Raw genomic sequence first — 27089 nt, forward strand, 5'->3', positions numbered from 1 at the left:
CCTCTGCATACCCATATAAAAGTGCTCTGTGAGGCAGGGGAGCTGGGTTACCCAGGACCATGCCCCCTTCCCAGGAATGCCGGGAGGTCCCAGTCCCAGAGCCATTCTCTCCCCATGCCCTGTCACACACAACAAAAGCTCCCCCCACCTCCCACTGCAGCCCTGCTTGGTGCCAGCTGCTCAGCTCCAAGCCTCCCCACCAGAATCTTCTCCCACCCTCTGCACTGAGGTTTAACCACCCTGAGCCTACCCCATGCACAGGGCAGAGTAGGGGGACCTCCTGCCCATCCCACAGGGAAGAGGGAGGACGGTGTGGAGTTAGGAGAGATGGGGGAGATCTTTTCTTACCACTGTGTCTGGGGGATTTGCTCAGTCAGTTCACCCCATTGCTTAATTTGCATTCTTTGACTTTCGAAAAGCTTATTCATAATTCAAAATCTTCTCCTGCCATGTGGGCTGCCACTCTGCTCTAACCGTCACCCACACCAGCGCTGCCACGTGTGAGCTCTGCCACGCACAGGTCCAGTCTCTTCCCCTGTATACATTTCTCTGATCCTCATAACAACTGGGCAAGGCAGGGAGTACTATAGTCCCATTTTACAGATGAAGAGACTGGAGTACAGAGAGATTAAGCAGTTTGCCCATCGGCATGATGCTGTTGGTGGTGGAGCTGGGATTTGACCCCAGGTCGTGTGGCCTTGCTCCATAGGTACTATTGTCAGCTTTCATTTCTTCATAGATGAAAAAAAACGAAAGGACAGAGGAGTTCAATGACTTGCCCAGGATCGCACAACAAGCAAATGGCAGAGCTTAGCTGAGCAGGTTTTGTTAGTAAAAAAACTTGCTTCATTTTCCATAAATTATTCTCCAATCTACAAAAATATGAGAACTCACAAAAACTGCTGAACTTAAATAACATTTAAATTTGACTTAATTTGAGACAATGCATAAAATTATCAGTACTAAAAGAAATAAACATCTAGAAACAATTTGCCATCTTTGTAGCGGATTCTTTGCTGTTATCCACCACGGCTTAATGTAATCTTGAATTTATCTAGACTTGATTAAAATAGTTACTAATATGTCCTAAATCTTTTATTAACTTGGCACCAGACACCAGGGTTGAGGACAGCTCAGCAGCTCTCAAGAGCAGCTGGCCTGGATGCCCTTATGGGAAAGCCTTCTGGCTTTCAGAAACTACCTTCTTCCTTCAGGGGAGAAAACCTGGCTACTTGGCCTTGGCCTTCTCATCTGTAAAATGGGCGGTTTGGAAGTTGGAACTAGCTTCCCGAATTCCGTTCCAAATCCATCAAAATGTGTATCCAAGGAGACAACTTCCCACTCTGTTCATGAAGGAGATAAAAACCTTCTTTTCAGGACGCCTGGGTGGCTCAGTGGCTTAAGCCTCTGCCTTTGGCTCAGGTCATGGTCTCAGGGTCCGGAGATCGAGCCCCGCATTGGGCTCTCTCCTCAGCAGGGAGCCTGCTTCCCCGCTCTCTCTCTCTCTGCCTCTGTGTCTACTTGTGATCTCTGTCAAATGAAAAAATAAAATCTTTAAAAAAAAAACAAACTTATTTCCAACAAGGATTTCCAAGAGGTGGTATTCTTGGTAGGTGTTTCTTGGAGTATTAATTAGTCCATTCGGTAAATACCTATTCCCACTACTGTGAAGTTCCCTGGAAATAGTGACTATGTCTTTTTTTTTTTTAAGATTTTTAAAGAAGATTTTATTTATTTGACAGACAGAGATCACAAGTAGGCAGAGAGGCAGGCAGAGAGAGGAGGAAGCAGGCTTCCTGCTGAGCAGAGAGCCTGATGCGGGGGCTCCATCCCAGGACCCTGGGATCATGACCTGAGCCAAAGGCAGAGGCTTTAACCCACTGAGCCACCCAGATGCCCTGATAGTGACTATATCTTATTGACTCCTGGAACTCCAGCACCTGACACAGAGCCTGCCATCAAGCCTCTGCACTGGCAGGCTCTGGGGGGAAAGCCATACAACAGTAGCTGGAAAGTTCTCCAGATGATTGCAGTGCACAGTCAAGGATGAGAATAGGTAAGGTGTCGTCATCAGATGATGGGCCTGGTGCCTAGGCAGGTGAGGACCGCCAGGCAACTGGCTGCAGAGAGGATCCAAGGAGCCCAAGGCAATGTAAGCAGGGGACCTGGGAGGCTTCGCAGAAGAGAATTTGCCAGAAGCGAGTCCTACGATCTTGCCAAGTGGAGGAGTACAAGACACTCATCCCCGAGAGAAGAAAGAGCCCAGGCAAAGGCTGGGGGTATGAAAGAACTGTTTGGGAAGCCGCTAGAGTCTAGCAGGTAGAGGGTCAGACAGGCACACTGAGGGAGAAACCAATCCATGAGCAGGAGACGTGACTGAAGAGGGTGGACGGCAAAGCCAACATCCAGAACAGGGACATGGTAAACAGACTGTGGTCATTCTCCCCAAGGAGCAGTACTACGCACCAATAAAAAGGAACACATGGCTGATACACCTCACAATACGGAGGGATGTCCAAAACGTTATGCTGAGTGAAAGAAGCCGGACAGAAAGAACACACTGACACCATTTGCATGACGTCTGAGATGGGCACATATGATCTACAGAGATCCGCTCAGCTGTCCGAGGCCAGGTGAACTGGAGAGGGGCGGGAGGGCACCAGCTGAGGGGACGGAAGTGTTCTGGGTCTTGACTGTGGGGGCGGTGACACATTTGTCAGAACTCCTCCGCTGGCCACTTCAAATGGGCGAGTTTTATTGTGTTTAAATTCTACTTCTCCAACGTTGTTTCTGAAGGTTTGTTTGCTTTTTAAGTGGGCTGAGGTCAAATTGTGAAGGACCTCAAATGTCACGCTAAGAAGTCTGGACTTAATCCAGGAAGTCATGGAAGGCTTCTTAGTCAAAGGTTTTTCAGTTTGCTTTGGTTTGGCTTGGTAGCAAGTAAAAACCCAAATTGAAGTCAGATTAAGTAAAAGAATTTCTCTGAAGGGTCCTGGGGTGAATCACAAAATTCAAGGAAGACTTGGGGCCAGAAGCCTGAGGATCCTTCTCTCAGCTTTGTTTCCCAAGAGCTCCATACCTAGCTCTAGTGTTTCCCCTCATAGCTGAGGACACCATGCTCAGAGAAGCAAAGCGACCTGTCCAAGACACACAGTCAATAAGCGGCTATGTCCAGCTTGGAGCCCATGTCAGTCTGATGCCCATGCCAGTGTCTTGACCATCAGGCCTGGAGAAACAGGAAAGAGTTGACTCAAAAAAGCCCCCTGGGAAAAACAGCCAAGCAGAGGGAGGGAGAAAGGGAGCGGGGAGGGGACTCAGAACATGGGAGAGCAACCCCACTCGAGTGGGGAGTAGCTGACAGGCCAAGGAACCAGGAGGTGATCAAGGGGAGACTCTGGACTGCAGATGGCCTGAATCCCAAGAGACAGAAAGGTGTGTAACTGACGGGGGGTTGCTTTCCATGAAGATGGGACTGCTTCTCCAGATCTGAGTCAGTCCTGAGCTTGAATCTCAGCCCCACTGGCCTTGGATAGTCTCCTAACTTCTCTGAGCCTGTTTCCTCAAATGCGAAAGAGTTAATGCCTGCAGGTGTCATTAAAATTAGAGACACTGCGACGCTGGGAGAGTGCTTCTCCCAGCACCTGGCACTAAGCAATGGCAGTGATTTTCAGTTATTGGCATATAACTCTATGCTCCACGGGTCTATTATGATTGTGATAGTGCTTTGTGATTGTGATTTTATTGTGATAATAATATTGAGGGCTTCGTGCCTCCTTCCCCAACCTGCTCACCCCAAATAAATATTTATATATTATAAATAAATATTTATATATTATATATTAAATATTATATTATTTAATATATAATATATATTATATTATATATTAAATATTTATATATTATAAATATATATTTATATATATTTATATATTATAAATATTATATATATTATATTATAAATAAATATTTATTTATTTGAGAGAGAGAGAGAGAGCAAGCAAGAGAGAGAGCATGAACATGGGGAGGGATAGAGGAAGAGAGAGACATATACCCCTGCCAAAGGGAGCCCAACACGGGGCTCGATCCCAGGACCCTGAGATCATGACCTGAGCCGAAGGCAGATGCTTTACTGAGTAAGCCACCCAGGCACCTGCATCCCTGGACTTCAACAGACTCCACGGTCAGACTTGAAGAAGCTTTTTCTCTTCTTCTAGGCCAGAAAGGTGGGTAGACGCACACCATCTCTCAAAACTTGACCATTCTTGGAATGTGTGAGTGAATCCAGAAGGGTGAGGGACTGAGAGCCCTCAGTGCCTTGTGGAAAAGCCCCGGCGTTTTTAAGGGCAGCTTGGGTCCTCAGAGCTAAGGCTACAAGACACATCGTTGGAGCTCTTTCAGAAATGGGGTCATCAATGCTGGGCTTGTGCCTAAGTGAAATAAAGGACAGCCCATTTGTTGGGATCTGGGGTAAACTGACACCTAGGTCTCGTCTCTCAACTTCTATGATGGAATTTTAGCATGGGAATCTCATTTCTTTTTCTTGAGAGTCTTGGCTCCTTGGGAATGCAGTCCTGTCTTACGAGGCTGCTGAGCCATCCCATAAACTTCGGTGACATTGACACTGAGTTTCTCACCCCTTCCCCTAAGGGAGAAGTGTGGATGGGGGAAAGGGCGCATCCCTGAGTGGAGGGGCTCACCTATGTCAATTACCTTGTGCCAGCAGCTGTCCAAGGGCTTCAGCAACAGCATCCCACTGGATCCTTAGGACAGTCCTAAGGCTATAGATGGGATCAGCTCCATTTCACAGATGCAGATGAGGAGGCTCAGGGAAGATAAGGTCCCTTAACCAAGGTCACACAAGGTCACACAGCCAGGAAGTGGTAAAGTCAGGAATCCTACCCAGAAGCCCCTGCTCTTCCTACTGTGTCCCTTCTGGGGGTGGGGGCATTGGCGTGAAAAGCTTCAGTCCACATTTTACAACCTCACCACAGAAGCAGCAATGTCAAGCAGGTAGAGTGGGGCCCTAACGGCCACACAGAGCCAAGGTTCTGTAACCTGAAGCAGCCCAAGGCCTGAGTTCATCATTCAGGCACATGAGACCCACCACACTTGAGAAGGCTCTGCACGTCTCCCATCGGGGTCTCCAAAGTAGCTAGGCAGTCCGCGAAAATCTCCAGAATGAGCAGTAGGGCCTGCAGTCCTAAGGCAGAAAGCTTAGCCTCACCCATGCCCCTGCCAGCAGGCTTGAAAGCCAGGAGTAGGGGTGCTGAGCTCCCAGCTAGGAGGGAAGGGGTACCTCGTCTCTCAGCCTAGCCCCCTCCCAACCCCAAAAACAATCCCTGGGCAAACCAGAGTCCCCTCTCAACCCCAGAGACAGTTCCTCCCTGGGATCTGCAGACTTGAGGCAAAAGGTGACCCGGACTCCCCAGGGCCTCCTGCCTCTGCCACCCACACCTCTGGGCCCCGGGCACAAACTGTGCCCAGATCAGGACAGCCGGCAGCCCGTGTGCTTCCACCCCCACTTTCTCCCTGTTCCCAACTCCCAGGTGATGACACAGAAGGAGGTGGCCAAACTGGGTGTGGAGCCTTTGTGGGAAAGGGGGCATGGAGCTGAAGGAGTATAAAGGGCCTCGGCGGTCCGTGTACCATACCCTTCTGCTGTGCCGCTCTGCACCCGCCCAGCACCATGGTAATGTCTGATGGCTGAGTCTGGGACCCCTGTCAGTTCTGCGCTCCAGGAGCTTGGGGATGGAGGCTGCCACTGAGGTCCCCTCCCCGGGGCATTAAGGGCACGAATGAGTGAGACCAGGGTCGCTCCCTCTGCCAGTCTGATGGCCAGGACAGCTGCGGGGGTTTCCTGTCCCTGCTTTGGGTGGTGGGGGTGAGGGGCTTTCCTGGTCAAGAAAGAGTTGAGGGTCCCAGGGGCTCTGGAGGGTGTGGATCACACGTACAGGCATCAGAGTACGTGAATCACGGGATGCGCCTGCGTGAAATCCGCATAAAATTCTCCGTGCACAGCTGGATGCGCACATGGGGATCCCTGGGCTGGCATTCCCCTATGCAGCTATGTTAGTCCTTCATTTAACATGGAAGGGAGCACCTGCGAAGTGTCAGGCACTGCTCCAGATGTTTGCGCAAATCAGTGAGCAGAACAGGCAGAGTCCAGCTGTGATGGTACTCACAAATGGGGGAAGAGGGACGTGCCTCTTGGGAGAGATGACAATTTTTAACAAGCACAGAATATAGTAAGTTAGAAGGTGACACATAAGGGGAAGGCACCAGATCAAGGGCTGGGCTGCAATTCTAAGTAGGGGTCAGGGTAGGACCTATTTAGGAAGTGGCATTTGAGCTGATGCCTGGAGGAGGTGAGGAAGGTGGTCCTGCGGGTATGCGGATGAAGTCTCCCAGGCAAGAGAACAGCAGGAGCAACAGCGAGGAGGCGGGCGAGGCTGGAGTGGGGTGAGCAAGGAGTAGCGGAAAAGGTCGATGAGGTTAGGAAGCTGACCGGAGGCTCCACGCAGCCCCCGTGGGTCCAACCGAGAGTGTGTCTCCCGGTCCGTCCCCGCCACGCCGTGTACCCGGGGCCGCGGGCGTGGGTGCGTCACTGCGCACGGCCAGGGGCGCACTTTTCGGCCTGGGCACCGGGATGTCCCTTCCGGCCTCGCGCACTTGCGTGCGTCTCGCAGGCAGACGCTTCGCTGAGTCCCTCCAGCCCCGGGTGCGCGGTGGGCGTCACGTGACACCAGGCGGCTCCGTCTGCTTCCCCACCCCCTCCCCAGGCGCAGGCTCTGCGCTGCGCGTGCGCACTGGCCCTGGTGTGCCTGGTGCTGCTGCTGGCGCCGCCCCGGGGAGCCCTGGGGAAGGAGCTGCAAGAGCCGGAGACCCCCGGGCCCCGCGCGGCCGACTGGATGGCCAACTTCGCCCACTTCAACAAGTACCTAGAGAAGCTCTTCAACAGCAGGTGGGCGGGTGGGGGGGAGCGAGAGGGAAGGAGGGAGAGAGGGAGAACGCGCAGGGGGATGGGGGAGGAAGGGGACATCACCGGGCACCCCACCCACCGCCCTCCCTGCCCCATGATCTGTGCAAAGACGTGTTCCCCAGCTTGAAGTCTAAGGACACCAAGAAATCGAAAAACGTTAAAAACCCCAAGAAAGCCGCGAACACCACAAAAACCCCACCAGCAAACACCGGGAAACCCCCCCAACAGAGCACCGGGAAACCCCAACCGCCGCCCTCCTCCCAGGGCCCCAGGTAGGAGAGCCTGGGCAGGTGGGCACCGATCCGGAGCCACAGAACTGGGGGCACTTTGAGCCAGAACGAGAGGAACTAGAGGAAGCCCCGGAGGGTGGGGGCTCCCAGGGACTTCCTTCTCCAGACAGGGCCCTGACCTCAGATGCCTGACTCAAGTCTCCTGGCCCAGCGACCACCTTTGTATTCTGAGCGGAGCCTTAACTCCTACCTACCCACCTCCTTCATCGCCCCCCCTCCCCTGCCACGAACAATAAAGAGAAATAGCTCTACTGCTTGGTGACTTCTGTGGACCCTAGGTAAGAGGGGACGCATCCTTCAAGGGGAGAGCGGGCCCTGGAGTTCTGACTGCAGGAGAAGACGACCACCCCTGCTGGTCTGTCCTACTTCCTTCCTGCAGCCCTACTTCCCCACGATCACCCCTGGGGAGGGGAGGGGCTCTAACTAGGGGGCCAGCAGAGGGGAGAGGAGCAGGTCCCAGCAACTTCAAAGGAGGGGCTTCAGCCAGGATCCCCTCCCGCACGAGTGTCTCCACAAAACAGAGCAGCTCTGAGGCTAGCCCGGATGTCCCGTGTGGGCCCAGGAACGAGCAGAAGGGCCTCTGCCTGCCCCTCAGGGTTAAGAAGTCCTGTCTTGGCCTCCAGGACCCTATCGGCCCATCTGGCAATGAGTCCCGCTGGGACCTGTCCCTGAGAAGCTGGGTGTGAGGGGGGCACTCTCAGAGGGGCAGAGGGGCTGGTGACCCTCAGAAGGTGGGTGGGGGGCCAGGGAGAGAGGCACCTCTTGCCAGCCACCTCGCACACACAAGTATGTCCTGAGCAGGACCCTAACTCCTGCCCCGGGAAGTGTCTACCTCTCTCCCTACTCAGAGCCTATCCCGTTAGCGGCCAGAGAAAATTCTGGGGCTTCTGCCTCCATCATTCAAAATCAAACTTTGTTCTGCTGAAACCGGGCCCCCCTCCCAGCCACTCCCCTGGGTTTGAGAATTGCCCTGAGCCCAAGCATTTGCCTGATAAGGCTGCATCCTCTCCAGCCCTGTGCCTTTTAGGGCCTGGTTCCACCCTCCCAGCCCGCAGCTCCTAGCCCCCAGGCCTCCACTACCTCTCAGGAGCAGTTCTCTCTAAGTTTCCGGTTCTTCAAAGATGCTTCCTTGTAGTCCTGGAAAGTCTGCCTTCTGGATCCCCTTGGCCGCTCTTTCTACCAGGCGTCATGGCAACAGCTGGTTGGGGGGGGGGGCCTGAGAAATTCCCATTTCCTGGGCCTTTGCTTGGATCAGCAGACCATGCTCAGTGTTTCTTTCCTTGTTTCTTTTTAAAAGTAATTGCATCCACTTGACCGAAATTCGGATTTCCAGCAAATCGATGCTAAAGGATATTGGCCCACACAGAGATCATAATAGGACATTCACAGGTTCACTTGTGAATGAGGAATTGTTCAAGAGATTCTCAGAGTTTTTGCTTCCTCCAGCTGCGAACACCAGGTTGTTTTGTTTTGTTTTGTTTTGTTTTTGTTTTTGTTTTTTTAATTTGTACATGTTTATTGTAGAGAGAGTGTGTGTGGTTGGGGGGAGGAGCAGAGAGAGAGGACGTCAACCAGACTCTCCCGCTGAGCACGGAGCCAGACAGCCCACACGGCACTGGGTCCCAGGACCCTGCCATCACCCCTGAGCTAAAATCAGGAGTCGGAGGCTTAACCAGCCAGGCCACCAGGCCCTGCATGCCCAGTGTTTCATTCATGTTATTTCTTGTCTCGCTCACTGCAACCCTACCCTCTTTACAGATGAGGAATGTGAGTCTCGGAGAGGTGGTAGCGCACAGACAGACACACAGACAGAGCGGGGCAGACCCTGGGCTCAGAGCTGAGTTCCTCCAATTCTACAGCCGGTGCTGTGGGCCTGGACTAGCTTGCTGTCTGTGCCAGGCCTGGGACAACCTGCAGCTCCTCCCTGAGCCTCAGCCTCTGCAGACGAAGAACACAGTATCTCCCTCACTGGGTGGCTGGGAGGGTTGCCCGCTCCTGGCACACAGTAGGCTCCTTTTCCCAACAGTCTGCGCAGGACCCCGGCCCCAGGCCCTGCCCTGTCACAGTCCCCCTGCGCTGGCCGTGCTTCTGCTGGGCCCCAGGCCCCCGGATAGCTATGATCCTACTGAACATGCACGGTAAGCCATCTGTGATCTGCCCGGAGGAGGGCAGCTGGTGACTTGGGGCCACCAGTCATTCCTCCGGGCTGCATCGTTGCCCCTGGCTACGTGCCAAGGACACTTCAGTGTACATTCATACTTGGCCTAGTGCCTAGGTGTTGAAAAGCATTGGTGGGGGTGCCTGTGGGGAAGGGCTGTCGTCAAGCTGTTGATCAGGAAGGTCTAGAAGTGCTGAAATGGGAAAAGTCAAACCTCACTGACCCGCTGAATGGCCGTGGAGGAGCCCCTACCTCCCTCTGGGCCTGCCCCTCTGTGGAGCCGGAGAGCATGAGCTGAATGGCCCTGCCAACCCTACATACCCCGAAGGCCTTCTGGATCCCTGACATTACCCTCCTTTCCCTCCTTTCCCTCCTCTCCCTCCCCTGTCTCTCTGTCTCTCTGGAGCATGTGGCCCAGCCTGCCCCCACCAGGGGTCCACAGAGACACACAGAGAAGCTCTGACTTTGATTTGCTTTATTTAGTCTGTGTGGGGGCAGGGAGCAAGCTTTGACCATTGCCAAGGGTGCCGAGGGGGTAGGTGGGCCAGCATTGCTCTTGGAGTCAAAGGAGGCAGGAGCTGGCATCACAAGTCCATCGGGCTGAGGTCCCTGTGAGGAGAGGGCAGAACATGGCAGCGGGAGGGGACAGTCCTCACACCCTCTGGAGACCCCAGGCCAGCCCTGGGGCCTTTGTTCTCCCCTCCCCACACACCCATTTCAGCCCCAGGGATCTAGGCACACAGAGCAGGGAAGCAAACCCACCTGGGGCCAGCTGCATGGGGGGAGCCCCACTCCAGGATGTCCAGTGTTTCTTCTCTGTCTCTTTTCCCATACCTGGGAGGGGAGAGATAGCTGGGGCAAGCCCTGTGCCCACGTGCCAGCTCACCTGCCTCATGCCCACCCTTGCACACCCCCTGTCTTTCCCTCCAGGGCCCAGGGCTCCAGACCTAGTCAGTAGAAGTGCTCTGCTTTCCCAGGAGCATGGAAGGGGCTGGGATCATGGCACACGGCCACAGATACTGGGATCTCTCCCTCCCACCCCGCCTCGCACGCACCTGGGCCTGGTCAGCATGTTGATGTATCTGCGGAGCTCAGCTGCATACTGGGCCATCTGCTCTGGTGTGGCATTGTCCCCGGGGTACACTGGCTCCAGCGGGGCTGCCCGGGCCCCAAGCCGTGGCCGCAGCAACAGAGCCGTGCAGGCAGACAGGAGCAGCAGGGAGAGGCAGCGGTGGGCAGCGGGCATCTGAGGAGTGGGGAGAGGGAAGGTAGAGACAGAACGGAGCCCATCTGCCCAACCCCTTCACCCATCACCCATTTCCCCAAGACTGGGAACAAAGGGGCTGAACAAAGGGCTACTTGGTTCTCAGCACCCAACCTCCCAGACATGCCCTGGAGAGCGCCGACAGCCTAGGTCATGAGCCTGAGCCCCTCGGCAGCCCACTCTGCACCCAGGCCTTCGGCAAAGTCAAAAACATAGCAGAGAAGGTGGGGATCTGGGACAGGAGAGCCAGGACTCATGACATCCAGGGCCTGGTGGCTCTGAGGACTTGGATTCAGGGTGAGGTGAAGACGTGCTCCAGCTCACCAACGGGGTGGGAGCGCACAAAATGAACTTGCGAATCAAAGGACAGAAAACCAGGGCCTGCGGGTCTGCCCCCCGGCAACCGCCGCCAGGATAGACATTCAGGGACAGGTCCTGGAGAAGACACTGTTGCCTGCATCGCCCTCAGCCAATAGGCACGGGTGCACTGTCAGACCCTGTCACTCACAAGGCCACATTTGTGTGCACGGCTACCACGCACTCCCGCACACGTCTCCAGTCTTCTGATCCACAGATTGCTCTGCCAGGGTCATCCGTCTGTCCAGGTGTAGAGCCGGACCCAAGCAGGAACCCAGACCTCCCAATACCACCTCCCTGCTCTGCAAAGCTCCTTCCCCCACCCCAGGCCCCTAGTCCCAAGGACTCCCCAGAGCCTGGCCTCCCAGTCCCCTCCAGACTAGGACCACTTACCTTGAGTCCTGAGGGCCAGATGGGTGTCCCTGCCCTCCCCCCGTGCCCCTTTATAGTCCTCAGCCCCCCCAGAGTCCCCGCCTCCTGTCAGCCTCTCTCACTCCGCAGCTCACCCCCTCCTCCCACGGTCTCCCTGGTATCCACAGCACCAGCCCTGGGGCCAGGGCCGGGAGGGGGACAGGGCCGCAGCATAACAGGTAAAAGTGGGCCATAGTAGGTCTCCTGTGGGCCCCCAATCACCTTTGGGCACCAAAGGAGGCTTGGTTCAAGAAGAATGGGGGTCTAGGACCTCAGGATGACTGAAAGGTTCTGGTCCCAGGCCTCTGAACAGCCCCTCCTGCCTCCCAGAGATTAACGGGAATCATAAGATCAAGGCTAGGGTTTCGGACTCCAGGATGGAGAGTCAGGACTTCCTTTCCAGGTTGTGACTAGGACAAAGTGGGAACAGGGAAACTGGAGGGGAAATGCCTTAGGTAACTAGGCAATGGGGGAAGGAGTGGGGACCCAGGCACGGAGAGACCCGGCTGGTGTGTGGGGTGCAGAGTAAGAACCCATGTGCCTGGAATCAGGGGAACTGGAGTGGTGGGAGCCGGTGCGAGAGCCATTTCCCAGAGCCCCTTTCCAAGGCAGTGATAAACCAGCATCATAAAGCCTTGAACTTGCCAGTGTGCCCCTCGCTCAATCATCTCGCTGGGTCCCTGCAATGACCCATCTTACAGGTTCAGAAACTGACTCAGAGACTTTAAGTAACTAGCCCCAGCCCACATAACTAGTCAGTGGGAAATCCTGAGTTTAACACAAAGTTTAATTCCAAAATCTGGACTCTTTTTTTCCTAAGTGAGGCTGTCAAAGTTTTGCTATAATTTCCCATTTTTGGGCTGAGCAATGCGAGGCTCACAAGGCGAAGAGACTTGCCCAAGACCACACAGATAGCTAGGACTCAAGTTCTGGCTTGGAATCCCAAGCCCACAATCCCAACCATGCCGCCTCGCCTCCACCCCGATGAGCCCGTGAGTCTGCCCAGCTCAGCGTCCCTTCCTCAACCCCTAACCCCTCTCCGGCTCAGGCCAAGCAGCAGTAACTGGCCGTGTCTAAATGATACACTGAAGCTTGAGTAGGGAGCGCAGGCCCTCTTACCCCTGACGTCCTGCTGTCCCAGATCAAGACACCAAAAGTGTGTGTGTTACAGGGGGAGTCGTAGAGGGTGTGACAGCGGGAGCTGTTACCCCAGGGATCTGGCATAGCGGGCTTAGTGTCCAAATCCTGGCTTTGCCTTTGGCTCTGTGGGACCCTGGAAAGTAATTCCATTAGCCTCTCTGAGCTTTGATTTTCCTCCAGATAATGAGATAAAGAAAGTGTCAGTAAATGTCTGTTCTGCCTTGTTCTGCTCAATTCTGATTTCTGGTAACAAGAAGAACAATAATGCTTCACCAGACAACAGCTTAAAAACAACTATGGAGGGACACCTGCGTGGCTCAGTCGGTGAAGCATCTGCCTTGGGCTCAGGTCATGATCCCAGAGTCCTGGGATCGAGTCCCACTTTGGGCTCACTGCTCAGCGGGGAATCTGCTTGTCCTCTCTTTCTCTCAAATACTTAAATAATTGGTCTGTCGCCTGGCAAGCCCAGGACTTGGTGCCCACTTTGCAAAACAGAGGCGATGAGGCCGCAGCAGCTGCATTGTGCCACCAGGGGGCGCCAGGGCCCAATCCTAGCTCGGAAGGTCTGGCCGCCTACAAGATTACAGCCTGCTGGGACCCGTTCTGGCCACTACCTATGTTGGAATGGAGCCCCTGCAGACAGATAGCAGATCTGCGGATTGACGAGAGTGCTGGGGCCAGTTATAGTTTTGTCTTGTGCCTAAGAAATGAGGCATGTATTCCACGATGTCAACTGAACCTATAGCTTTCATTTTTCTCCTTTGCAAACAACAGATTCCCCTTCCGGGTCCTCTCAGGGATGTTGGGACAAAGGAAGAGGGAAAGTTAGTGGGTGTGCTTTCTGAACTGTATGGCCAGATCCAGATCGGGGTTTTGTTTCTCACTCAACTGCATATGTTCTGAGGGCTTGCCCTGGAGCCCTGCTTAGAGAAGGCACCAAGCACTTACCTGCAGGCAGACCAAATGAAATGCAAAAGGTCCCTTCTCACCTGCCCAGCCCCATGCCTTCTAAGACAAGGAGGATGGCCGCTGGGCCACATTAGGGATGGAGTGAGGGCTTCAGGAAAACTAGGAGGAACACCCCAGGAACACCTGGGATCACAGGGTGAGGCCGAGTGTGCTCTAGCAAGTGGAGTGGGGTCCCCATATATGGGACTGCAGGGCAGGAATTTGGCCTGCATCGCATCCTCTGTACGCCCCTCTCCCAAGAGTGCCTCCAAAGCAGCCTGGCCCAGTGTCTTATTCCTGCACTGGGTGGCAGCAACAGAGGTGGGGACAGGTGGCTGCCCCTGGATGCCAGGAACCCAGGAGGTCCCCTATTTGCTGGAGAAACCCTTAGGCTGAGGACAGTTGTCTCACACACACATGAGTTGAGCCCCCCATCCCACTCCCTCCAAATCAACGCAGGCCTGACTGGGGACTCAGGTCACTCATTTGAGATTGGACTCTGTCCCTGCTTCTCTCTCTCCGGGAGACTCCCTCCGCACCCAGGAACCCTGCAGGCCTCACAGTGTTCAGTAATTTTCCCTCCCTGCCCACCGGGCCTGCAAAAGCAAATCCTATCACTGTCAGCCTAGATTTTTCTGAAAAAGAGGGTCTGGGTGTGGAAGAAGGGGAATTTTTCCCTGAGGATATTGGAAGGGAGAGCAGCCAGAGCAGTTCTGAGGGGGTACAAATGAGTAGGAGAGTAAAGGAAAAGAGGGGGTGCTAATAAGCATGTGTCAGGGCCGCCTGAGCGGCTCAGTCAGTTTAAACATCTGCCCTGGGCTCAGGTCATGATCCCAGGGTCCTGGGATTGAGTCTCACACAGGGCTCCCTGCTGAGCAAGGAGTCTGCCCCTCCACCTGCTTGTGCTCTCTCTCTCTCAAATAAATAAATATTTTTTTTAAATAAGCCTATGTCAGGCTGTAGATGCAGCTGTTTTCCTCACTAGCTCTACCACTCACCAGCTGTGTGACTTTCCGCAGAGGACATAAGCTCTCTGAGCCTAAGCAGTGAACTCTTATCAATATTATTTAAGGTATAAGCTTCCATGCGTAACCAGTGAAGACATACAGGCATCAAAATGGAATGACCTGGCCAGAATCACATGGCTGACTATCGGCAGCAGGACTGGAATCCAGATCTTCCATCTCTGAGGTCACACCGCTCCCCCGCCCCCTCCCCACCACTGCCCACCACCGGACTCCTGGGCGTAGGCCTGCGTGAGAGCTCAGATTCAGGCTGTTCAACGGAGATCGTGTTTGTAACGGACACCGTGCGTTGTCCCAGTACCCTCTCTCTCCTCCCTCCATCATGAAAGAGGCTGAGAACAGCCCTTGCACACTCAGCTAAAGGCAGCTCCCGGGTTGTTCTGGCCACGAGTTAGAGCCAAGTGACTAAGTACTAGCCAATGAAGTGGGACCACGTGACTAGTTCTAGCCAATGAAGTGGGGCCACGTGACTAAGTTCTAGCCAATGAAGTGGGGCCACGTGACTAAGTTCTAGCCAATGAGATGAGTGGCACCTCTCTGGTTCTAGTAATGGTGGTGCGGTCCTGAGGCCGGTGGTCGCAAAGATGACCACAGAAGGGTTGCCAGAGCAACTCCTCTCTTACGTGTAGTTCTACAACGGGGCCCGCGTCCCCTCTTCTCGAATGCAGGTGGACCTGTGACTGCTTGACCAATAGAGTGTGTTGGAAGGTGACTTGTTAGCTTGTGAGGCCAGGTCATAGAACGGAGCCGTTAGGAGTTGAATGGTATCCCCCCCCCCGCACCCCGCCGAATTCGTATGTTGAAATCCTAACCCCCAGTACCTCAGGACCCAGCCTTATATGGCAATAGGGTCATTGCAGATGTCGTTAATTAAGATGAGGTCACACTGAAGGAGAGTAGACCCCTCACACAATATGACTGCTCTGTTTAAGTCAAAGGGGTATTTGGACACAGAAACAGTCAAGCCGAAAGGGAAGCTGCCTGCGAGTCAAGGAGACAAGCCTGGAAGAGCCCCTTCCCTCACAGCCCTCAGAAGGCAGCAACTCCGAGGACCCCTGGACTTCAGACTTTAGCCCCCAGAACTGCTGTTAAACCTCTGGGCTCGTGGTGCTCTCTGACAGTAGCACCAGGAAGCCAAGGGCGCCCTGCTTTCTCCTGCTTCTCCCGGAGCCCTCACTCGGGGTGGAGGGGGGGGGAGCCAGCTACCTTACAGGTCCATCTACCCCAAGAATATGGCGTGGGAGGGGCCCCCACGTGGAGCTGGTGGGTCAAGAGACCCAGTGGAGCTCCCCGCAGCACCCATCAGACAACGTGAGTGAGCCTTCTTCGGCATCAACCCAGGGGTGCCCTCTGACGATCCCAGCCAGCCAACCTCTGACTGTCACTGCATGAAAGACTCCAAAGGACAGGAACCTAGTTGAGTCCTTCGCAATCCTGACCCACAAAATCATGACTGATATGAAGTGGTTGGTGGATGCTGCTAAGTCTTCGGGTAGTTGCGAATCAGCATAATACCCAGCACACCTGCCCTTCTCCGGTCCCACCCTTCCCTGGGACTGGAACACGAAGGTGGTGATGGTGGGCCATCTTCGGTCATGCAGAGGAGGACATGGAGATGCCACAAAATGGGACCCTGGGCTTTTGGATGTCCTCCTGGAACAGAGCTTCTGACTCCCCAGAGGCCACTTGAATTTTAAATAAAAGAGAAATAAATTCCTGTCTTGTTTAAGCCACTGCTAATTCTGCCTCTGTTTAAAAAGCCAAATCAATATTCTAGCAATAAGGTGTGTGTAAAACAAATAGCTCAGTGTCTAGCACGTAAGTGCTTCTTTCGGAAGGTACCTGTTGTCACCATTAATATCCCATCTAAGGCTCCTGCGGGGGCAAGGCTGGTTGAGTCCTGTTGTCCGTGGTAAATCACTGGCTCAGCCCTCCTCCAAGTGAATGGGAGGTGAACCCAGGTCAGCGATGGCCAACCAGACAGGCCAAACTGAAATTGTGGTCATGCAAAATTCACACTAGGGGTCTCTTCCATCCGCCTCAAATTGACCAAAGTCCTCCCAGGCAGACCGCCAGACCGGGGGCCAGGCACATGCAGTCCCACTCCTCTGACCATAAAATGAGCCAAAGCTCGGGACAGCCACTGCGGGTTCCCACCCCTCCTCTCCTGGTGCAGAGGGAGTGGGATTGGAGGAGAGAAGCGGCAGAATGACCCAGGGGTTGGATCTCAGATAAGGACAACAGAGCAGGGAGAACCAGAGAAACTAACTCTATCCTAAGAAATCAGGAGAGGCTTCTGGGGGAAGAGGTGAACACTATCCTGAAGATGTCTTCCAGACTGGAAAGGAGCGAAAGGGCTCTGCAGGCAGGGGAGGGGTCTGCAGTCAAATGCTCTACCCCTGAGCTATACCCCCAAGGGGAGTGGTCTGGACAAAGGCGTCCAGCGTCAGAGTCCACGTAGTTTGAGATGTGTGCCAGGCCCCGGACCTGCCTCTCTTCCAGCCATTCCTGCCCTACCTTCAAAGGCAGGCAGCACAGGAAAGGATAGGAGTCGGAGCCCCAGGCCCCCTAGGGCAGATGGTATCAGAGCAGCTATGACAGAGCCGGCTTTAGGATCTTCTCTTCCTCCATAGCCATCTAACTGCAAACAGTCCTGAGACTCCTACTCTCCGATGTGCCACACCAGCTTCCCTGACCGGCTGACCCCCTCTGGATCTGTGTCTTTGGCTTCAGCCTGATTCTCATTCTCATTGCTCAGCTCCCCACCTTGTGCTTGTGCGTGTCCTGTGACCTAGGGGCCCGGGCAAGAGCCCACAGACTGAGGAGGCTGTTTCTGAGTGGGGAGATGTGGGCCCCTCCTTTAGGGGTTCCTCAGACTTAGAAGGGAGACTGGGCACAGCAACATGGAGACAACACAGTAGTGGCCTTGAGAGCTGGGCTGCCACAGAGGCCAGAAAGAGTGAAGAGCAGGGACACTCAAGGCAGGCTTCCTGGAGGAAAGGGGCTGGGAAGGAAGAGTATCGGGAAGATCAGCCTGCAGAAAGGCTCTGGGATTCCTCCGTCATAGAGTGGTGAGAAATTTGGGTCAGACTTCAGTTTAAACATCCACAGCGCCTTCAGCCTTCAGTGTCTAGTCAATGGAATAGTAGGGGTGCACGGGGGGTGGGGGGGAGTGTCCCTTGTCAGCAGGAAGGCACAATGAGTGCCTGATCCATGGGGTGGGAATTCAGCGATGTCAGGGAGGGCAGTTGCTAAGGGAAAGGGCAGCCTCCACACTCCCATCGCACCTCCTGCCCAGGGAAGAAGGGAAGTTAGAAATGACCCCTCCCACAGCACACGTGCACCCACCTCACCCCCTCCCAAATGACTTCCTCCACATTCCCATCTTGAATCCCATCTCTACCCCACCCCCCAGCCACGACAGCCCTGGAGGCTAGTAGTACATCTCCTCAGGGTAACTGCCCTGAGGGATTGGTGCCAAGCCCACACCCCCAGCCACCTGCACCTCTGTCCCCATCTGCTCTCCTAGGCTGCCTAGCAAGCTCCTTTCCACCCTCCCCATTCTCTCCTCCCTGCCTCTTGTCAAGAACTTTCATCCTGCCCCACTGGAGGGTGCCACAGAGGTCCCTTGCTGGGGTGGGGTGGGGGGCTCCATCCTCCCCGCCCCTGCTGGGCCAAAGGGTCTTCTCTTAGCTCAGAGCAGAGAGCGCCTCCCACTCTGTCCCAGTCTTGTCCTGGGGAGGCTTTCGTCTGCGGTGCCCCGTCTTCTCCTGACTGGTGCCCCCACCCTCCGCTCCCTCCGGATGCCACCTCCAAGAGGGAGAAGGAAAAGGAAATACAAAGGCACACATTCTGTTTCAGTGAAATTTGCTCTTTATTTGGGGAGCAGGAAAAGACCACACACCGCCCTCCAGCCCAGGGGCTGAGGACACGGAGAAATGGAATGAAGACCCCCATCCCGCACCCACCCCCCAGGCGCAGCCGGCAGGGAGAGGAACCCAGGTTCCCGGATCAGAGCAATCATGCAAATGAGGTCGGTGTAGTTAGCATATCTCCCAGGAGCCCTTGGGGTCGTCACCACATGTACGGGCCTTCTGGCCTGCAGGAAGGAACGGAAAGGAATGGCTCAGAGACCGACCTCGGATCTGGGAAGGCTAGACTGGGGGAACGCGCTAGGTGTTTCCGTGGGGCCGCGCATCCCAGACCGAGCACTGGGAGACAGGATGTGTGCTGGGGGCGTGGGTGGCGGGGAGACACTTTTACCGTGTCTTGACCCGGCGGTCCTCGTCGTCGGGGAAGAGCAGTTTCGCCAGGACCGCCTCGGGGATGTCGCGTTTCCCATACCTGGGGGCGGGTCCAGAGGGGGCGGGGTCAGACACGGGCACGCCCCTGGGCGGAGGGCCGGAGTCCCGCGGACCCCGCGCCCAGCCGACTCACCGCTGCCGAGTGACCAGGTTGAGGTAGTGGCGCAGCGACGCGTAGTAGCGGCTGAGCTCCTCGGGCGAGGCGTCTTCGCCGGGAGCCTCGGGCTTGGAGGGGTAAGCGTGGACCAGCGCCCCCAGGCAGGCGAGCAGGGCCAACAGCATTGTGGCCACGGCGGGCCACGGCCTGCGCACCGTCACCATCTGGAGCAGGGGCAGGGATCGTGGGTCATCCCCGGCCTCGACACCAGACTGCGGGAGGCTGAGGCTGCCGTCGGGCCCACGCTCCCCGGCCTGTGCAGGGCCACTGCCGGACCAAGGCTCAGCCACCTGCTGGCTATGTGTTCTCGGGCACTGCACTGACTCTGCCTCAGTTTCCCCATATTTCAGAGAGGCAGAAGCCCTGCCGGTCTCCCCAGCTCCCACTCGTACTGCCCAGAACAGTGGCTGGCCGCTCAGCCCCAATTTTCACCATCCCAGCCTCAGTTTCTCCACCAGATAGCCGGGGATCCCCCGCACCAGACCATTCCCGGGCCACTCACGGCGACAGCTCCGGAAGCAGAGATGAGCAAGTGGCAGGTGAAAGAAGTCCCAAGGGCTGGAATGCTGCAGGTGGGGCTGTGGCCTCTTCCTCTGCTCAGCGCCTTCCCTGCGGGGCTTATATCTCGGCCTGGGAAAGGAGGGGGAGTTTGAGGGGGAGGGGGAGCTGGAGGGGTGGGGAGGGCCCTTCCTCCTCCTTGTCTCCACCCCCGCCAGATCGCTGAGTGTACACCCAGACAGTGCGTGATGTCTCCACCTTGCTGGAGATCAGACTCAGACTCAGACCCTGGACAGCTCCTGAACCCCATCTTCACCCCACAGCCCCCCAACAGCAGGGTGTAGCCTCCCCAGGAAGTGGAACGTTGGTATCTAGACTCCTGAGGCAGTCCCTGGGACCAGGGATAAGACTCCCATCTTCCCTAGTCTACCCATGGCTGGGAAGGGCGGGCATAGCCTGGACACTGCCTCCAGCCATGAGACCTGTGACTGGTCCACGGAAAAGGCAGCCTTTTCGGCCCTCACTCTGCAATTCCTTGGAGAGGGGCTGAGGAGAGGCAGAACCCGTGGGGAAAGCAGGGAAAGCCTCTTTCTACTGGAGGTGGGGTAGGAGCTATGATTTGGGCTCTTGATGTGCTGTTTATGATGTTCTAGGGGACAGGTCTATCTGGACACCCCACTATGTCCCTTCTCTGATAAAGATCTGGGGAGAGGGCCAAAAGGAGGTAGAGGCCAGTCCCCACTCCCAGAAGCAGCTGAGTCGGCCACCTGCGCATCCAGCCTGACACCCACAGACCCAGGCCCACTGTCCCCAGCCCATTTCAGTCTCCACTGGGTTCTGGGGCAAAGATCCTCACCCAGGGCCTTTGAAAGAAAGAGGAAGGGACTCTGTTTATTAGGCACCTACCGTGCACGGGCTATACAGGATCTCAGCACAACCCAATGAGCTGAGTTTATACCCATTTTACAGATGAAGTAACTGAAGGTCTGAGAGAGGAGGGAACCCAGGATTGGAACAAGAGGAAAGCGCTGGGGTAGACCCCGGGAAGAGGCCCTCTCCACTGAGGGGCAGAATGGCTCACTACCAGGAATAACCATAGAACTCAAAAGTTGGGCGTGGGAGCAGGGGAGGGGAGTCTAATTTGGGAGCCTGCTACCCTCTCTGAGAGGCCAACCACATTAGGCCCACCTGCTCCCTCGGGGAAAAGAGGGCTGTTGGGGAGTCTCCCCATAAAGCCCTTTCCAGTTCCCTTTCTCCCAGCCTGGCCAGAGCCTCCAGGGCTTCCCTGTGCCCCATCAGCCCCTGAGGGCAGGAGGCACCATCTTGTTTCTGCGCCAGCCCCTCCACCCCCCAGGACAGATGGCCATGGGTGTTATTTTTAGAGCTCTCTCAAGGTGGAGAGTCAAGGGCTCCCTCAATCATCTTTTTATAGGTTCAATCACCTGCACTCTCCGGAAATGGCGCCTTATCAACCAGTCGGGCCCTTGGGCCCTGCGTATCCCAGGAATGGCCAGGGCAGCACACTGAGCGTGAAGGCAGATGAGGGGACCTGGACTCTATACTCAGAGGGAGGAGAAAAATCATTCACCTGAGGGCAGGTGCACAGCCCTGTTCTCCAGGACCCCCAGTCTCAGAGGACAGTCGTGGCCATACCCTTGGGGATCTCCAGTGTGAGGGAAGGGACAAAGTCGTTATCACCAGGGAATCCCATCCTAAGGGAGGAGGCATGGCACCCTCCTTGCAGAGCCCCAGTCTGGGGAGTTGCCGGGACACAAAGATAGAGAGGAAAACAGAGGGACAGGTCTGGGTCCAGTTGGGGGAGCAGACGGCAAGGCAACAGCCAGGGAGCTGGTTGGAACAGCTGCAATCCCAGGGGTCGGAGCCTAGATAAGGACCCCTGCAGGCTAACGGGGACAAGGATGTCCGAGAGTGGGAGCCATTTGCTCTTCTGCAGCCCTGGGTGTGGTCATGGCAGGGGGTTCCGGTGTACTGATCCCCGGCAGAGAGAGAGGACAGTGCTTGCGAAGTGCCCAGCGGGAATTGGTGGCCTCTCCTTTCTCTGGGTGTTGGGGGGGGGGGCTCTGAGGACAGATGGGAGCAGAGGAGAAACAGTAGAGAAGCCAGAAGGTATGGGGGAAGGCTTGGGTTCGAGGTACAACCCCTAAAGTAGTCGCTTCCCTCTTTGCTTTTAGAGTGACTAGGAGAGGGACAGCAGCCAGCCTACCGTAGCCTACAAACCTCCCACGGGCCCACCCCGCCCTTCAGCTCCACTTTCCAATTACAGGGCAAGCTGATTGGTTCATTAATCACCACCACCTCATTAAAGACTTTATTAACTTGTTCATTAGTGGGGATGACGTCTCGGCCCTCGATCAATGGACTCAGTTACCCCCACCCACGTACCCGCCACCATCATTGACCCATGACTCAGTTGCTATTAGATGTGTTTGGGATGTGAGGGGCTGATATCTGTGAAAGAAGAAACTTCAAATTAATTGTTGTTGTAGACTTGGGACCAGCACCTGCCTCCAACTTGTCCTCAAAGAGCAAGGGGGACAGAATCACTGGGGCGCCCTTGCCCTTGATCCCCATTCTCAGAACACCTAGTAAGGTCTCTCCAGGGGTCAGGGAGGCCAGGAACTTGGACCCCAGCTGAGCATTCCCCTTGTGCAGGGGGACTCCAGGGCCACTCATCAAGATAGGATGACCCATGGTACACATCCCCAGCAGCTTAGCATTGTCTCCCCCACCCCACTGCCTGCCCACTGTCCCCCACTTCCCACACACAAGGGCTCTCTTTAATATACCATGCACTGGGCAGGGCTAAGCCACTGCCTTCCACCCTCAACAAGGCCTCATGCCCACGGTTCTGTGGACAGCGGGTTGCCACGTGGCAATTACTAAGCCCCTACTCTCCTAGGCCTATATGCTAAGCACAGAGCACAGAGCCGTGAACAAATGGGCAAAATCCTTGCCCTCGTGGAACTTACATTCTAATGGCAAGAAATAGAAAATCAATCAAGAAAGCATGTAGTATGTCTGATTATGATAAGTACTGTGGAGAAAATCAGGGTAAGGCAGAAAGAGTACTGCGGTGTGCGGGACTTATTTTATGTTGGGTGGTTGAGGAATGCCTCTTTTATGAGATGGCATTTGAAGGAAGTGAGGAAGCAAACCATGAGGCTACGTTGGGAAGAATGTTCCATGCAGGGGAAAGAGCAAGTGCAAAGGCCCTGAGGTAGGAGTGGGCTTCACAGTTTGAGAACGGTAAGAAGGTCCATGGGGTTGGAATGGAGTGCGCAATGGGGTCAGTGAGAAGGAGAGAGATCAGTGAGGCACCAGGGGACTGGACGATGTAAGGTCTCGTAGGTTGCTATGAGGACTTTAGCTTTTGCTCAGAATGACACGAGAGCTTCGGTCCAAGGAGTGACATGGTTGGACCTAAGTGTAATTTTTTTTTTTTTTCATTTGTTTTTAAAGATTTTATTTTTTTTAAGTAATCTCAACACCCGATGTGCAGCTCACATCCACAACCCTGAGACCAAGAGTCACTTGCTCCACCAACGGAGCCAGCCAGGGGCCCCCTGACTTGGGTTTTAAAGGCAGCATCCCGGTGGCTATGTTGAGAGCAGACTGTAGGAGGGCAAGGTCAGAACCAGAGAGGCCAGTTAGGAACCCACTGTAGTAATCCAGCCAAGATGTGATGGTGGCCCAGAAACACTCTCTCTCTCTCTCTCTCTCTCTCACACACACACACACACACATACTCTCTTCACCGGTGCAGATATCCCACACACGTGTCACCTAAGGACAATGCCCGGTTATGTCCAGACAGTACTGAGTCTTGCATCTAGCTAGGAAAAAATCCCCTGGAGGACACGGTGGACAATCGATGGATGTCAACGGTGGTTAGGCAGTGGATCAGTCTGCTCTGCTCTCCACTGGTTAAGGCTGCTTGTTTATTAGCCCATGTGAAACTCTCTATGCCACCTTGATTCCCAGCCATAGCGCAGGAAAATACTGGCTACCGCGACGGTGCGTTTCGAAATGCAAGTCTGTTCCTTTTGTCATGAGTACAAATGTCCTGTTGCCTGAAAACACTGGCCCTTTGCACGGAGTGAAGCAGAGAATGAGGAATAACCCGTTGACACTGCGGAGAAATGGCACCTCTCCCAAAGGGTATCAGCTGCATTCAAGGAAGCTTGGTCATCTGCTCAGATTCACGGCAGGGGACAGACAGGGCCACCCTCTCCTTCTTGTGATCTGTCACTGTGTACAAAGCCCTGTGATGGACAACAGGGACCGTGGGTGAGTGAGTGAGGTCGATGAGAAATGGTTCAAACTGTCACAACCTGGATCCTGCTTTTACCAAGGGGGCGGCTTTGGGAGGCAGGAATGCCATGAAAGAAAGGATTTTCACTTCGGATGACCGGAGCTGTCCTAGAGAAGCTTCCCTTACCGCCAAGTCCTCGGTCCTTCTGGAAATCGCGGTGATAGATACCTGTGGCGTGGTGCAATCCCAAGGTTCAGGCTTCTCTCTAGAATAGGTATTGGCCAAGCCTTTCTGTAAAGGACCAAACAGTAAACATTTTAGTCTCTGTTCTGCCATTCACCTTGGCTACTGTCCACAGAAGCCGCCATAGAACTACGCAAACAAACGAAGAATGGGCGTGGCTGCACCCCAGTGAGACTTTACTGGTGGATATCAAAGATTGAATTTCAACGTCCATTTCAGGCCATAAAATATTCTCCTTTTGATTTTTTCCAACCATTTAAAGATATAAAACCATCCCTCGTAAAACCATTTGTACTCAGGATGTACAAAAACAGGTTCAGGGGAACCAGAGCGTGCTGACCCCAGGTCTCAAAGAGCAGGTACTTCAGGTTCCCCCCATCCCCTGGGGCCTCGGGCTGGGCTGCCTGTTTACCAGAGTCAGCTGGATCTCTCCCCCTGTTTCAGCCAGGTATACTTGTCTTTGTAATCCTATAATCCCATAATCCTATTATCACGTAATTCAATTAAATAGTACACCAACTGATGAAATGTGAGTGCACAGAATCACTTCCTTGAAAACTACACGTTGGCTGCTTTGAACCAACCAGAGAATCACAGAAATGTTGAAGGAGGTGTGAAGGGTAACTAGAAATTTTTTGGAGAAAATTCTAAAAAAAAAAAAAAAAAAAAAAAATCTAGGTGGCTTCTACACCAGATAGTTTCATTTGTGTCCTTACCTTCTCACCCCATTTAAGGAAACTGGAAATAACAGGTGATGGGTTGTGGGAGTGATTAATGCAAGGAAGACAAGGACACCTCAGTCAGGAGCCCAAAGAGAGCCTGATGCTTAAATGTGCATTTATAGGTTTGAAGTCAAAACGATTTGACAAAGACATATATGTTTCTTTTTTTTTTTATTTTTATTTATTTATTTGACAGAGATCACAAGTAGGTAGCGAGGCAGGCAGAGAGGGAGGAAGGGAAGCAGGCTCCCCGCTGAGCAGAAAGCCCGATGTGGGGCTCAATCCCAGGACCCTGGGATCATGATCTGAGCTGAAGGCAGAAGCTTTAACCCACTGAGCCACCCAGGTGCCCCTCTGTTTCTATTTTATGATTGTCCACTTTGACCAGCTTTTTCTGAAGAGTGGCCAGTGACCCAGTCCTGCTTATATCTAAGCAAGGACTTCTCCAGCAGTTTAACCTACTTTTTGTATAGTTTGAATTTGAATGTTTTTATAGGATGTATATATCACTTTAATAGTTTAAAGAACGAATGAAGGGGCGCCTGAGTGGCTCAGTTAGTTCAGTATCCAACTCTTTTTTTGTTTAAGCTTTTATTTATTTATTTGACAGAGTGAGACACAGTGAGAGAGGGAACACAAGCAGGGGGAGTGGGAGAGGGACAAGCAGGCTCCCTGCTGAGCAGGGAGTCCAATGTGAGGCTGGATCCCAGGCTCCTGAGATCATGACCTGAGCTGAGTACAGACGCCTAACAACTGAGCCACCCAGGCACTCCAAGTATCCAACTCTTGATCTCAGTTTAGGTCTTGATCTCAGGGTCATGAGTTGAAGGCCCATATTGCATTCCATACCCAGCATAGAGAAGAGAGAGAGAGAGAAAGAAAGAAAAAAGAGGGAGAGAGAAAGGAAGAGAGGAAGGGAGAAAGAAGGAGGGAAGAAGGGTGGTAGGGAGGGAGGGAGGAAAGAAGGGAGGGAGGGAGGGAAAGGGAAGAAAAAGAAAGAAAGAAAGCAAGCAAGAAAGAAAGAAGGAAATGAGGAAGGGAGGGAGGGAGGGAGGAAAGAAGGGAGAAGGAGGGGAGGGGAGGGGTGGGAGATGAGGGAGGGAGGAAGAAAGAGGTTGATTTCCCTCTTCTACAAAGGTCCAAGCTGGCAGATGGTCCAGAGGTGGGGGCTCTGGTGGTGGCTCTGACCCCCAAGGAGCCCAGCACCTTCTATCTTGTTACCCCGCAGAAGAAGGATCATCTCCCCACATTCACTGCCAGTTCATGGGAATGAGTAAAGAAGAAGTAGAGGGTGAGCATTTTCCTTTTAAAAATCTAATGGGCCGGGGGGGAGGGCCCTGGGGTGGCTCAGTCCTTAAGCGGCTTCTGGAACCTGGGATCAAGCCCCGCATCAGGGTCCTTGCTCAGCCGGAAGCCTGCTTCTCCCTCTCCCATTTCCCCTGCTTGAGTTCCCTCTCTCACTTTGTCTCTCTCTGTCAAATAAATAAATAAAATCTTTTAAAAAAAGAAAAAAAAATCTAATTGGGGGAGGGGGCAGGGCACCTGCACGTCTCAGTTGGTTAAATGACTGCCTTCAGCTCAGGTCATGGTCCCGGTGTCCCGGAATCAAGTACCACATTGGGCTCCCAGCTCCGCGGGGAGTCTGCTTCTCCCTCTTCTCCCCTCTCATGCTCTTTCTCTCTCTCTCTCTCAAATAAATAAATAAAATCTTTTTAAAATTAAAAATCTAATGGGGGAAGCTGCACGCATGACTTCTCGTCCTACTCCAATGTCCAGAACCTGGTCACGTGGACACGCCTTACTAGCAGGGAGCCTAGGAAACGTGGTCCCCACCACGAGGATATCACCTTCCCCCACGGTTTTAGCCAACTCTGTGGTGTTTTCCCACCTCAACCACCGTCTCTGATTCCCCCAACACCGAGTGGGCGCTCAGCGGTTTGATCCAATTCTGACACTAACTACCTAAGGTGAGCACAGGGGCCGCCACTCACAGGCCAGGCCCAAAGTCCTGCTCCCCTTTCAGATGCTGTCGAACCCCTGGACCTCCTGTGCTTCTGACCAAGAGGCTATAAATCCGGGACTCCTGTGACCCCGTCCTTGGGTTTGATAGTCTGCTAGAACATTTCCAAGAACTCAGGAATACACTTTATTTACACTTTCTGGTTTATTATAAAAGATGTTAGAAGGGATACAGATGAGCAGCCAGATAGAGAGGCATACGGGGCAAGGCGCGGAAGGGTCCCCAGGGCAGGAGCTCCTGTCCTGCGGGGCTGTGGTTCACGGTCCTCCTTGGAGATGGGGGAGTGGAGCTGAAAGTTCC

At 54.2% G+C, this 27089-nt stretch overlaps 2 protein-coding genes across 3 annotated transcripts; both read right to left on the minus strand.

The window, feature by feature from the left end:
• Window positions 1–9909: 9909 nt before the first annotated feature.
• PPY (pancreatic polypeptide) lies at window positions 9910–10673 on the minus strand. The gene is made up of 3 exons (XM_045983729.1): window positions 10483–10673; window positions 10190–10261; window positions 9910–10036 (listed from the first exon to the last, which is right to left on the minus strand). The coding sequence occupies exons 1-3, from the start codon at window positions 10671–10673 to the stop codon at window positions 10012–10014; spliced, it is 288 nt and encodes a 95-aa protein (XP_045839685.1). The 3' UTR covers window positions 9910–10011.
• Window positions 10674–18433: 7760 nt separating this feature from the next.
• Window positions 18434–24070, minus strand: PYY (peptide YY). Of its 2 annotated transcripts, none has more exons than XM_045986115.1 (4): window positions 19536–19663; window positions 19010–19197; window positions 18836–18916; window positions 18434–18671 (listed from the first exon to the last, which is right to left on the minus strand). In XM_045986115.1, exons 2-4 carry the CDS (start codon window positions 19195–19197, stop codon window positions 18647–18649), a joined length of 294 nt encoding a protein of 97 aa, XP_045842071.1. In that variant the 5' UTR covers window positions 19536–19663; the 3' UTR covers window positions 18434–18646. The 2 variants fall into 2 exon arrangements, with proteins under 2 accessions (XP_045842071.1, XP_045842072.1); XM_045986116.1 differs by lacking the exon at window positions 18434–18671 and adding an exon at window positions 23991–24070 and having other exon boundaries at window positions 18832–18916.
• Window positions 24071–27089: the final 3019 nt, after the last annotated feature.

This window comes from Meles meles, chromosome 18, assembly GCF_922984935.1.
Source record: "Meles meles chromosome 18, mMelMel3.1 paternal haplotype, whole genome shotgun sequence".
Taxonomy (NCBI): Eukaryota; Metazoa; Chordata; class Mammalia; order Carnivora; family Mustelidae; genus Meles; species Meles meles.

Bases quoted from the DNA above. Each gene is read 5' to 3' on its own strand.
- PPY (XM_045983729.1), bottom strand. From the start codon at position 10,673: ATGCCCGCTGCCCACCGCTGCCTCTCCCTGCTGCTCCTGTCTGCCTGC. The intron at 10,262-10,482 runs GTGCGTGCGAGG...CTCCCCTCCCAG, and splicing joins AACATGCTGACCAGGCCCAG to GTATGGGAAAAGAGACAGAG. The intron at 10,037-10,189 runs GTGGGTTTGCTT...CTCTCCTCACAG, and splicing joins CCCCATGCAGCTGGCCCCAG to GGACCTCAGCCCGATGGACT.
- PYY (XM_045986115.1), bottom strand. From the start codon at position 19,197: ATGGTGACGGTGCGCAGGCCGTGGCCCGCCGTGGCCACAATGCTGTTG. The intron at 18,917-19,009 runs GTGAGTCGGCTG...ACCCGCCCCCAG, and splicing joins AACCTGGTCACTCGGCAGCG to GTATGGGAAACGCGACATCC. The intron at 18,672-18,835 runs GTAAAAGTGTCT...TCCTTCCTGCAG, and splicing joins GACCGCCGGGTCAAGACACG to GCCAGAAGGCCCGTACATGT.